Source organism: Rhincodon typus, chromosome 36 (genome assembly GCF_021869965.1).
Source record: "Rhincodon typus isolate 14 chromosome 36, sRhiTyp1.1, whole genome shotgun sequence".
In the NCBI taxonomy this organism is placed as follows: Eukaryota; Metazoa; Chordata; class Chondrichthyes; order Orectolobiformes; family Rhincodontidae; genus Rhincodon; species Rhincodon typus.
Genome location: NC_063367.1, coordinates 9,495,253 through 9,508,917, shown reverse-complemented (window position 1 = coordinate 9,508,917; position 13,665 = coordinate 9,495,253). Strand labels below are relative to the sequence as shown.

The 13,665-nt window shown below is 45.5% G+C and overlaps 1 protein-coding gene across 4 annotated transcripts in view; it reads left to right on the top strand.

Moving 5' to 3' along the window:
- The window catches only part of neil1 (nei-like DNA glycosylase 1), a 44,692-nt gene that overhangs the window by 5,017 nt on the left and 26,010 nt on the right, over positions 1-13,665 (top strand). For all 4 annotated transcript variants that reach the window (XM_048617117.1, XM_048617118.1, XM_020519826.2 and 1 more), the window contains 2 exons: positions 1,419-1,538; positions 5,309-5,372. In XM_048617117.1, coding sequence (XP_048473074.1) covers positions 1,419-1,538; positions 5,309-5,372 — 184 coding nt within the window. The remainder of the gene's footprint in view (positions 1-1,418; positions 1,539-5,308; positions 5,373-13,665) is intronic.

The following is a 13,665-nucleotide window of genomic DNA, read 5'->3' as shown; positions in this document are numbered from 1 at the left end:
CATCTAGATGCTTTTTCATATACCTTGGCATTGCAAGTGCACATCTAAATGCTTCTTCAATGTTATGAGAGCTTCTGCCTCTCCCACTCTTACAGGCAGCAAGTTCCAGATCCTCACCACCCTCCGGGTGAAAATATTTTCCTTGCATCCCCTCTAAGCCCCCTGTTCCTTACCTTAAAAAAACGGTAATGTGCTTGGGAGTGCAATAGGATAACTATTTAACATGCAGCATCAACCAGAGTTAGGTCTGTTGCTGTTACACTTCCGAGTCCAAATGGTAAGACTTCAAAAGTTTCTCTATAAATTTGAGCACAAAAGCCTATTGGCCTACTGCACGGTGCTGAAGGAGTGTTGCACTGTTGGGAGTGCTGTCTTTCAAATGAGACGTGAAACCGAGGTAGCAGTCCCGATCCTGTGGTCCTGTTTTGAAGAAGAACAAAGGAGCTCTCTCTGTTGTAACCGTCCATTGTTTCTGAAACCAGATTGTTGGATCATTCGCTGATTGTGGGAGCATCCTGTGTGCAATTGGCTGCTCTGGTTCCTGTATCACAATAGCGACTACACTTTAAACTATACTTCATTGGCTGTGAATTGCTTTGGGATATATTGAGGTTGTGAAAAGTGCAATAGAAATACAAACCTTTCTTGGCCGATTCCTCAACTTCCCTTCTGTAGTGGAGGGTTTACTCTGCTGGGTTACCTCAGTCCTTTTCTGTTTCAGTCCAAATGCCCTTTAGCAACACACTGTATTATTGCAGCATGGGCATTACTGATGTACATTACTGACTCGTGGTCATTATTGGCATACAGTCATGACTGACGCATGCCTGTTATTGACATATGGGCATTACTGTAGTGTGGTCATTATTGAAGTTAGGTCATTACTGACATATGGGCATTACTGTAGTGTGGTCATTATTGAAGTTAGGTCATTACTGACATATGGGCATTACAGACATATGGGCATTACTGTTCTATGGTCATTATTGACGTACATTACTGACTCATGGTCATTATTGGCATATGGTCATTATTGGCATACAGTCATTACTGATGCATGCCCAAGACTGATACTGTATTGTGGGCATTATTGATGTACATTACTGACAAATGGTCATTATTGAAGTTTGGTCAATACAGACATATGGTCATTACTGTTCTATGGTCATTATTGTGTATGGTCATTACTGACACATGGACATTATTAATGCTGCCCATTACTGGCACATTGCTCATTGCTGATGTATGACCTGAACAACCCCGTTGGCAGCTTTCAGTCTCTGTTCTTCGTTGTGAATCGTTGCTAAATTTTTTTCTTTATTTTTTCCCACGGTGTTTTATTTTTCTTTCCCAATCCAGTTTTTGTTTCACAGCATGGCTTTAATTTATATCTTTGCTTCTCCTGCCACCCATCCCAGATCGAACGTGCTGACAAACCTATCGGACAGAGCCTTTGACAAGCCGATCTGTGAGGTGCTGTTGAATCAGAAATACTTCAACGGCATTGGCAATTACCTCCGAGCGGAGATTCTCTTCAGGTGAGGTCAAGGAAGACTACTCATTGGCTGCTACTCCTCCCAGGTCCCACCTCTCCTGTCTTCACCGGTTAGGCATGAGGGTCTCTCAAGTGGGTGTTGGGAAGAAAGTGAGGGGCACTCTGGGTTAAAGCTTGGGCAGTTGTTTGTTCGAAGCTTGAGGTTGGAATAGCTGATTTTTGCAGTTCAGAGTTCAATTCCACATCCTGCATCTGATAGGGGGCCATAGAGTACAGTTTGGAAACAGACCCTTCTGTTCAACTTGCCAATGCTGACCAGATATCCTAACTTAATCTAGTTTTGGGATAGCTGGTTGGCATGAGCGAGTTGGACCAAAGGGTCTGTTTCTGTACTGTACATCTCTTTGGCTCGAAACATTAACTCTGTTTTCTGTACCCCTATGCTGCCAGACCTGCTGAGTTTCTGTTTCTATTTCAGATCTCTACCATCTGCAGTTAGTTTGCTTTTGTCTATTGACCTAATTGACCCAGTATTACTTTGCGAAAGAGCCCAGAGCCTGGAAAGTTAGAAGTGAAACGTTAGCATCTTTTCAGCTAAAAGCCAGTGGAGATGGAAGTATAAAAGCAAAATACTGCAGGTGCTGGAAATCTGAAACAAACACCGAATACTGGAGAAACTCAAACACAAATGAAAACCGAAAGAACTGTGGATGCTGTAAATCAGGAACAAAAACAAAGTTGCTGGAAAAGCTCAGCAGGTCTGGCAGCATCTGTGAAGGAGAAAACAGAGTTAACGTTTCAGATCCGGTGACCCTTCCTCAGACCTGGAGAAACTCAGCAGGTCTGGCAGCATCTGTGGAGACAGAAACAGGGTAATGTTTCGAGTCCAATAAGACTATAGCGCTGCCTTGAATGTTGTTTGGCCTGGAGAGTTTTAGTTATGAAGGGAGATTGCACAGACTGGGTTTTTATTTTTCAGAGCAGAGGAACCTGAGTGGGGTTGGGGAGGTGCAGGAGGTTTAGTGGAGATGTGAGGAAAATATTTTCACCCAGAGGATGGTGGGAATCTGGAACTCACCGCCTGTAAGAATGGAAGAGGAAGAAACCCTCATAACGCTGAAGAAATACACTTGCAATGCCAAGGCATACAAGGCTATGGGATTAGAATAGTCAAGTGCTAGTCTTTGACTAGAATAGACATGATGGCCTGAAGGGCCTTTTTCTGTGCTGTAGACCTCAATGACTTTGGACTTCAGAACTCAGTTGGAAGTAAAATGTATAAAACATGAGGGGGGGGTGGGCAATAGCTTTGAAGAGATGTGTGACTACACTTGAAGTGGGGATAATTCCTTAATAAAGGAATTAGAGAATTTCCTGAAGAGCGAGATTATTGCAGGGCTACACAGAAAAGGGGGGAGTGGCATCTGCTGAGTTGCCCCCACAGAGGGCCGGCATGGACTCAATGGGCTGAATGGCCTCCTCTGTGCTACAACCATTCTACAGCCAATCGTTTCTCTCATGAAGAGCTGATAGGCAGTGCAAAGGTGAGTTTCCTGCCTCATCAGGCTCTTCAACACCTTGGTCAGCAGGAACTGCTGGCTAGTTAGAGGCTGGGTCCTCGTGTCCATCAGACAAGGCCAAATCCTTGAGGGGCCCAGCAGCGAGATTAACTTCAAAAAAAATTTGTCACACGGTGGAAAATGGGGGGTCAAGGAGAGGGAGATAACTTTCAGAGACCTTTCTATTGATACTCTTTCCCCAGCCTCCAATTCCGTGCCACCAATTGCCCCAGTTTGGGGCTGTTGGAGGCCCCACCCTACACGGCATGGTTTCCCAGTTGGGAAGTTATCGACCTTCCTTGGCTTCTGGGTGTGAAGGTAGGGGGCAGGTGAACCAGGTTGGGGTGGGGGGTCGCAGGTGGGGGGAGGTGAGTTAAAACTGTCGAGTGGCCAGTAATTGGCAACTAAAGGGCCTAATGGCTGTCAAACCCAGAAAGATACCCACGGACATTGTTGCCCAACGCTTAATTGCTGAGGTTGTGAGTAGGGGGTAGGTTTCTCTCCCAATTATTTCCCCTTCTTGCTACCCTCAGGGAAGGGACAATTCTCCACAGGCTGAGTGTTAATCTCTGACATAAATATACTCTTCCTGATCTTCCAAGCATGTTAGGCTGAAACAGCGTAACGGGTTCTTTAAGATCTGATCAAAATGAATATAAGAAGATGCATGCAGTTTAATATGAACTAATTTATTAGTTTGATCTGCTGAATATATATTAGAGACAAATGCAAACTAATGAGTGAATCTATTAGCTATTGTATACGTACTCACAAACAAGTGAGTCTCACACTGCCTCCCATCCATTAGGCACTTCGGTAATGGTCAGACAATGCATGTTAGGGTGTGAGGCCTTGTTTAGAATCTGTCTGTGTTTTGGTTTGGAGTCAGGCTGGTTTTATTTCTAAAGCAGGAATTTATAAAATGCCACATTGACTGACTGTCTATAAATTGTGCGCTTTTTGAACTAGCCTGACTCCAAACCAAAACACAAATAGATTCTAAACAAGGCCTCACCCTGACATGCATTGACTGAGCTAAAATGTCACCTTGTCTTTACGCTGATAAAACCTTTAGTTCTCTCAGGGCAATGACTTGAAAGAAATTTGTGGATTTACGTATACATATCAATCAATTAAAACCTTCTAACTGATTAAGGATTTAACAGCATCTTAGGTTTGTTTAATACATCCTCATCAGTGGTGTGACCATTTGATCTTTTACTTAAAAATTCTGTGTCTGATACTGCCTCTCTCACTAACACCTGAAGTAGGAGTAAGGCTCCAAAAGCTAGTGTTTTCAAATAAACCTGCTGGACTATAGCCTGGTGTCGTGCGATTTCTGACATTGTCCACCCCAGTCCAACTCCAGCACCTCCACATCAAATCTTTACAAGTAGGCATAGAGACGTAGAGATGTACATCGCGGAAATAGACTGTTCGGTCCAATTCATCCATGCCGACTGGATATCCTAAATTAATCTAGTCCCCTTTGCCAATATTTGGCCCATGTCCCGCTAAACTCTTCCTGTTCACAAAAGATGTCTTTTCAGTGTTGTAATTATATCAGCCTCCACCCCTTCCTCTGGCAGCTGATTTCATACACGAACCATCCTGTGCATGAGAAAGTTTCCCCTTAGGTCCCTTTTAAATCTTTCTCCTCTCACCTTAAACCTATGCTGTCTGGTTTAGAATCTATCTGTGTTTCGGTTTGGAGTCAGACTGGTTTTATTTCTAAAGCATGAATTTGTAAAAAGTCACATTGACTGACTGACTGTCTATAAATTCCTTCAGCCCAGGGGAAAGACCCCACACCCCTCCTCATTTTATAAACCTCTATAAGGTCACTCCTCAGCCTCTGACGCTCCAGGGAAAATAGCCCCAGCCTGTGCAGCCTCTCCCTATAACTCAACCCCGGCAACATCCTTGTAAATCTTTTCTGAACCCTTTCAAGTTTTGAGGGAGATTGGATTTTATTTTCAATGGAAAGGTGGTTTCTGAGTTGTTACTGGTTTTGTTTGGATCTGTGCAAGTTTGGATCTGCACAAGCATTGACAGGGACCTGCTGCAACAACAGGTCTCAATGTGTTTGCCTGATGCAGGAATGGTGTGGAGGGATGAACACGGGGATGTTGCCAATATTTTTCATATTCCTACAGTAATCAGGGCTGTGGGATTTCAGAGAATGTTCATGCTGTGATATAGACCTGACTGGAAGATGCTTGATTAATTTTTCTCTCTTTCTTGCTCGCTTTAGGTCAAAAGTCCCCCCTTTTGAAAAAGCCCGGACTGTACTGGAACCTTTGCTGCACAAAGAAACGGTTAGTTTTTCCTCCTTCTGTTCGGAAAAACAAAGTACGCCTGCTTCGGGCTGTATCCAAGGTGACCAAATTGTGGGGTCTGGAGTCACATTTAGGCCACACCCTGTAAGGACAGAAAATTTCCTTCCCTAAAGGCCACTTGTGAACCAGATGGGTTTTTCTGACAATCGGCAAGAGTTGTCACGGTAACCCTTACTGAGGCTGACTTTATATTCCTGACTTTTATTCTTGAATTTAAATTCTGCCAACTGTCATTGAGCTGAGGTGGGGATTTGAACCCATTTCCTCCTGAGCATTAGTCTGAATCTCTGGATTCTAAGTCAAGCAGCGTTAGTGCAATGTCAGTCTTCTGTCAGAGAGGTAATTCCTTCAGTTTGAACCAGCACTCATGAAGAAACAGTAGGTTATTCACATCCCTGTACTGTTTTGTTTGTGCTGTTTAATATATTTTAAATTTTTTTTTTAAAAAATTAGTGTGGCTCAGTGATTAGCACTGCTGCCTCACCGTGCCGGGGACCTGGGTTCGATTCTAGCCTCGGGCGACTGTCTGTGTGGAGTTTGCACAATTTCTCTGTGTCTGCGTGTGTTTCCTCCGGTTTTCTCTCACAATCCAAAGATGTGCAGGTTAGGTGGATTAGAGTCATATCGGTTTAAAGCATGGAAATAGGCCCTTCAGCCCAACTTCACTATGCCACCCACTTTTTACAATTAATCTAGTCCCATTTGCCTGCATTTGGTCCATATCTCTCCATATCTATCCCATCCATGTACCTGTCTAAATGTTTCTTAAATAGCAAAATTGCACTCACCGCCATCACTACATTGGCAGCCTGTTCCAGACACTCGGCACCCTCTGTGTGGAAAAAATTGCCCCGTGGACCCTTCTGTATCTCTCCCCTCTCACCTTAAACCTATGCCGTCTAGTTCTAGATACCCCTAGCCTGGGGAAAGGCTGCCCACTATCTGCCTCATCTATGCTTCTCATGATTTTATAAACCAATATAAGTCACCCCCTCAGTTTAAAAAAACTCCAGTTTAAAAAAAAAAGTCCCAGCCTATCCAGCCTCTCCTTATAACTCAGCCGTTTTTAATTGCCCATAGTGTCCAGGGATGTGCAGGTTAGGTGGGTTAGCCATGGGAAGTGCAGGGTTACAGGGGGTGGGTCTGGGTGGGAGTCTGTTCGGAGGGTCAGTGCAGACATAATGGGCCCAATGGCCTCTTTCTGCACTCCAGGGATTCTATTCCAAGACATAGCGCAGAATCTAGCAGCTATGGTATTTCCATAAGAGTGCTGTTTGAGTGCAGATTAATGTGATGGAAGTTTAGTCTCTGTCGCTTTGAAAAAAGACAGATCCAGGGAGAAGCAAGACTTGAGAAACAAGGATCAAGTAAAGCAAGCTGTCCACAAACTGTGTAGCAGTGAGGCCATCGTAATACAGCCAGTCTCAGAGTGGGGAAAAGGTTTTGTTCTGGAGTCCAGTCACAAGTCAATTGTGTACACGTCGGAACACAATGCAGAGCAATGAAGGCAATTGTTCACAAGTGCAGGAAATGTTCATAACGATGAATGTTTAAAATCACGCCCCTGTATGGGATTCTGTTTGTAAGTACTCACACTCGTTAAGTCAGACTTTCATAAATTGGGGACCATTTATAAATTAAACTTACACAAAACAAATATTTTTACAGCCCGCAGTTTAGAGCCATACAGTCAGACAGCGTGGAAATCGACCCTTCGGTCCAACCAGTCCATGACAAGCATAATCCCAAACTAAACTAGCCCCACCTGCCTGCTTCCTCCAAACATTTCATGCATCTATGCAAATATCTTTGTAACCGTACCCGCATCCATCGAAGTTTGTTCCACACATGAACCATTCTGTGTTTTAAAAAAAAAGTTGCCCCTCATGTCTTTTTGAAATCTTTCTCCTCACATCTTAAAAAGATGCCCCCTAGTTTTGAAATCCCTCACCCTAGGGAAAAGACACCTGCCATTACCTTATCTATACGCCTCATGATTTTATAGACTTCCATAAGGTCATCTTTTACATCTCTTCCAGTGAAGGTAGGTGGAGCAGTCATTTCAATAGAATACAGAATACTCCATTTGATCTCCCTGGGAGGTTCTGAAGATGAAATTTAACTCGGATATCCAGATGGCTTGGTGGATGCAATCTTGTGGGCTTTTTGTTTGTATTTAATCTATCCCAAACCTGTTTCTATTGGTAAAGTTGAGTGGCCACCTTTCTAAATGTATTGGTTCGTGTTAAGTTATAAACGTAAAATCGGATCTTCACTTTGGGGTGAAATCGCCCACACTGAGTGGACTGCAAAAGCAATTAACATGCAAAGGTGCTTCATGACACTTTCTGTTGAGGGGAAGCTCTAGCAAGTTTTACCAAGAACAGATCCCTCAGTGTGTCTTAAGTGTTTATGCTAGATCTTGCTATTTAGCTTCAGCAGCAGTTCGTTTGTTTTGAGCACTCAAAGAGGTAAAGTAAACCCGTCTTCAGCAGCAACTTAAATCAGAGAGGGACTTCAGACACAAACACCAGCTACTCTTTCTGCTCTGATTTTTGGGGATTTCAAAGTCAAACACCATCTGCTGCATCTGCTTCACTTTTGTGCTCATGTTTCTTCCTTGGAACATGCTGTAGTGATATTTCATTTCTTTACCCCTGCCCCCCTTTCCATGCAGCATTACACTTGGTGCATTTTTCTTTTAACTACTTACATATGATTTAGATGTATGAGGAAATAAAAGTCCTGTTGGTCAGGAGGTGTTATTTTATGTGTGCAGTTTACGAGCAGAATATTGGACTGCTGTGTAATGTTTGAAAACACCCTCTGGGGTGCAGTAGCGTAGTGGTTATGTACATGGATCCAAATTCATGACATCCCACCCCCACCCCAACCATGGTACTTATTAAATCTGTTCTATAAAATTGGTCATGGTGACCATTTTCCTTATGAATCATTCACAAAATGTCGCTGGCTGAGCCAGCATTTATTGCCCGTCCCTAGTTATAGAGCCATAGAGTTGTACAGCATGGATACAGACCCTTGGTCCATGCCAACCAGATTTCCTAAATTAATCTAGTCCCACTTGCCACCATTTGGCCCATATCCCTCTAAACCCTTCCTGTACATTTACCCATCCAGATGCCTTTTAAATGTTGTAATTGTACCAGCCTCCACCACTTCCTCTGGCAGCTCATTCCATACATGCACAACCCTCTGTGTAAAAAACTTACTCCTTAGGTCCCTTTTAAATCTTTCCCCTCTCACCTTAAACCCTTGCCCTCTAGTTTTGGACTCCCCACCACCCCGAGGAAAAGACCTTGTCAATTTACCCTATCCATGATTTTATAAACCCCTATAAGGTCATCCCACAACCTCTGAAGCTCCAGGGAAAATAGCCCCAGCCTATTCTGCTCCACCCCATCACCATCATCATCCCTGGATATGTCCTGTCCCACCGGCAGGACAGACCCAGCAGAGGGGGTGGCACAGTGGGATACAGTCGGGAGGGAATTGATCTAGGAGTCCTCAACATTGACTGTGGACCCATGAAGTCTCATGGCTTCAGATTAAACATGGGCAGGGAAACCTCCTGCTGATTACCACATACCGTTCTCCCTCAGCTGATGAATCAGTATTCCTCCATGTTGAACAACACTGTGAGGAAGTGCTGAGGATGGCAAGGGCACAAAATGTACTCTGGGTGGGGGATTTCAACGCCCACCACCAAGAGTGGCTCAGCAGCAGTAATACTGATCGAGCAGGCCGGGTCCTAAAGGACATAGCTGCTAGACTGGGTCTGCAGCAGGTGGTGAGGGAACCAACAAAAGGGAAAAACATACTCAAACCTCATCCTTACTAATCTGTAGCTGCAGTTGCATCTGTCCGTGACAGTATCAGTAAAAGTGACCATCACACAGTCCTTGTGGAGTCAAAATCCTGCCTTTACATTAAGAACAACTTCCATTGTGTTGTGTGGCACTATCACCGTGCTAAATGGGACAGACTTTGCACAGATTTAGCAACTTCAGACTGGGCATCCATGAGGCACTGTGGGCCATCAACAGCAGCAGAATTGTACTCCAGCACAATCTGTAACCTCATGGCCCAGCATATCCCCCACTCAACCATTACCATCAAGCCAGGGGGTTAACCCTAGTTCAGAGTGCAGGAGGGCATGCCAGGAGCAGCACCAGGCATACCTGAGGATGAGGTATCAACCTGGTGATGCCACCAAACAGGACTACTTGCATTCCAAACAGCAAAAGCAGCAAGTGATAGAGCTAAGTGATTCCACAACCAATGGATCAGATCTAAGCTCTGCAGTCCTGCCACATCCAGTCGTGAATGGTGGAGGACAATTAAACACCTCACTGGGGAAGGAGGCTCCACAAACCTCCCCATCCTCAACGATGGAAGAGCCCATCACATCATTGCAAAAGATATAGCCAGAAATGCTGAGTGGATGATCCATCTCAGCCTCCTCCAGTGGTCCCCAGCATCACAGGTACCAGTCTTCACCCAATTCAATTCACTCCACATGATATCAAGAAAAGGCTGGAGGCACTGGATACTGCAAAGGCAACCGGCCCTGACAACATTCCGGCAATAGTACTGAAGTCTTGTGCTCCAGAACTTGCTGCTTCCTTAGCCAAGCTGTTCCAGTACAGTTACAACACTGGAATCTACCTGACAATGTGGAAAATTGCCCAAGTATGTCCTGTATATAAAAAGCAGGACAAATCCAACCCGACCAATTACCGCCCCATCAGTCTCCTCTCAATCATCAGTAAAGTGATGGAAGGTGTCATGAACAGTGCTATCAAGCAGCAGCTGCTCAGAAATAATCTGCTCAATGACGCCCAGTTTGGGTTCCGCCAGGACCACTCAGCTCCTGATCTCATTACAGCCATGGTTCAACATGGACAAAAGAGCTGAATTCCAGAGTGAGGTGAGAGTGACAGCCCTTGACGTCAAGGCTGTATTCGACCGAGTGTGACATCAAGGAGCCTGAGCAAAACTGGAATCAATGGGTATCAGGGGGCAAACGCTCCAGTGGTTGGAGTCATACCTTACACATAGAAAGATGGTCATGGTTGTTTAAGGTCAGCCATCTCAGCTCCAGGACATCTCTGCAGGTGTTCCTCAGGATAGTGTCCTAGGCCCAACCATCTTCAGCTGTTTCATCAATGACCTTCCCTCCATCATAAGGTCAGAAGTGGGGATGTTCGCCGATGATTGCACAATGTTCAGCACCATTTGTTACTCCTCAGCAGTCCGTGTCAAAACGTACAAGATCTGGACAATATCCAGTGGCTCAGTGGTTAGCACTGCTACCTCCTGTCTCTCTGTATGGAGTTTGCACATTCTCCCCGTGTCTGCGTGGGTTTCCACCACATGCTCTGGTTTCCTCCCACAGTCCAAAGATGTGTAGGCTAGGCGGATTGACCATGCCAAATTGCCCCATAGTGTCTAGGTTAGGTGCATTAGCCACAGGAAATGCAGGGTTACAGGGATAGGGTAGGGGGATGAGTCTGGGTGGGTGATGTTCGGAGGGCCGTTAGGCCGAATAGCCTATTTCCACACTGTGGGGGTTCTACGGCTGACAAGTGGCAAGTAACATTTGCAGCACACAAATGTCAAGCTATGACCATCTCCAATAAGAGACAATCTAACCACCGCCCCCTGACATTCAATGGTGTTACCATCACTGTTTCCCCCAATATCAACATCCTGGGGGTTATCACTGATCAGAAACTCAACTGGACTCACCACATAAACACAGCGGCTATGACAGCAGGTCAGAGACTAGGAATGCTGCCGCAAGTAAATCGCCTCCTGACTCCTCAAAGCCTGTCCACCATCTACAAGGCACAAGTCAGGAGTGTGATGGAATACTCCCCACTTGCCTGGATGGGTGCAGCCCCCAGCAACACTCAAGAAGCTTGATACCATCCAGGACAAAGCAGCCCGCTTGATTGGCACCACATCCACAAACATCCACTCCCTCCACCACCGACGCTCAGTAGCAGCAGTGTGTACTATCCACAAGGTGCACTGCAGAAATTCACCAAAGATCCTCAGGCAGCACCTTCCAAAACCATGACCACTTCCATCTAGAAGGACAAAAGCAGCAGATACATGGGACACCACCATCTTCAAGTTCCCCTCCAAGCCTCTCACTATCCTGACTTGGAAATATATTGCTGTTCCTTCGCTGGGTCCAAATCCTGGAATTCCCTCCCTAATGGCATTATGGGTCAACCCACAGCAGGTGGACTGTAGCAGTTCAAGAAGGCAGCTCACCACCACCTTCTCAAGGGGTCAACTAGCAACGAGCAATAATTGCTGGCTCGGCCAGCGATGCCCACATCCCACAACATGCATAAATTAAAAAATGCCTCTCCCTATAGCTCAAACCTGGCAACATACTTGTAAATCTTTTCTGAACCCTTTCAAGTTTCACAATATCCTTGCTATAGCAGGGAGCCCTTGAGAAGGTGGGGGTGAGCTGCCTTCTTGAACCACTGCAGTCCATGTGCTGTAGGTTGACCCACAATGCCCTTAGGGAGGGAATTCCAGGATTTTGACCCAGCGACACTGAAGGAATGGTGATATATTTCAACATCAGGATAGTGTGTGGCTTGGAGGGGAATTTGCATGTATCTGCTGCCAGTGTCCTTCTGGATGGTGGTGGTCATGATTTTGGAACAAGTTATTAAAGGACCCTTGGTGAGATACCACAGTGCATACTGAAGATGGTACTGCTACCACCCTGCGATGGTGTCAGAGGGAGTGAAAGTTTACGGCAGTGGATGGGGTGCCAGTAAAAAAAACTGTTGGAGCATTGTATGAATGCACCTGGCTCACTAATGTCCTTTAGGGAAGGAAATCAATCATTTCTTTGTTATTCATTCACAGGATGAGGGCATCGCTGATTAGGCCACAGTATTTATTGTCCATCCCTAATTGCCCAAAGGGCAGTTCAGAGTCAACCACATTGCTATGGGTCTGTAGGCCAGACCAGGTAAGGATGGCAGTTTTCTTCCCTAAAGGACATTAGTGATCCAGATGGCTGTTTCCCAATAATCAATGATAGTTTCATGGCCATCATTAGACTTGTAATTCCAGATTTTTATTAAATTCAAATTCCACCATAGGGGGGTTGTGAATCCAGATCGCCAGAACGTTATCTGGGTCTCTGGATTAAGAGTCGAACGATAATGCCACGAGGCCATTGCCTCCCCTGAGCCGGACTGGGCTTTATGTAATGTCCAGTCTCTCAGCAATGTGGTTGACTCCTAACTGCCATTGGAATGCACTAGCAAGCTAATTGGTTGTATTCAAGAGGGCATCTCCTCAACGTCTTGTTTAATTAGGAGCTGGCTTCAGGAGTGATTCCAACTGATCAGAAAAAAAGCCTGGGATGGTGAAATAGTCTCGCTGAAGTGACCTCTTTCTCCCTGCACTTTGGGAATAAGAAAAAAGCGAATAGACAATTGGAATGACTTCAGTGGTGCTGTGTAATCCAGGAACTGAGATCTACCTATCTCAGATAAAGGATCCTCTGCACTGGTTTGTGTTCCACACTATTTCATCTGTTGAAACAGTGCATCATTCCAAAGCTTGAGGGAGAAACTTGGATTTACAAGCTACGCTGATTCCTTCAGGCTGCCACCAAGTGGCTCACAGCCAATGATTTAGGGGATGGCGTTGTTGTCCATTAGGAGTCTCTGAGCCATTTGAGGAAACACAGCAGGCCAGGCAGCATCAAAGGAGCAGGGAAGCTGACGTTTCGCATCTGGACCCTTCTTCAGAAATGGGGGAGGGGAAGGGGGTTATTTCAGAGCGCCCTTCCCCTCTCCCATTTCAGAAGAAGGGTCCCCACCCGAAACATCAACTTTCCTCCTCCTCTGATGCTGCTTGGCCTGCTGTGTTTCTCCAGCTCCACACTGTGCTATCTGAGCCATTTGAATTGTTTTAATGGCAGATTGAGGACACGGCCACTTCCATAGGCTTGAAAACGTGCCAGGTCTCTCTCTCTCTGTCTCTTTCTTTCTCTCTCATCTTTCTGAACTGCCCAACTCGACACTTCTGACAAGGCAGCACTCCTTCAGCACTGCGTTGGAGCGTCTGGGGTTAGCCTGTGCCAACGGCTATAGAGTGGGGGGGTGAAACCAGGAGGCTCCTAATTGATAGGTACCAAATGAGCCAACCTGACGCACTGTGTAGGATAGGATCATGCTTGCCTTACAACCTGGCGTGTCCAGAG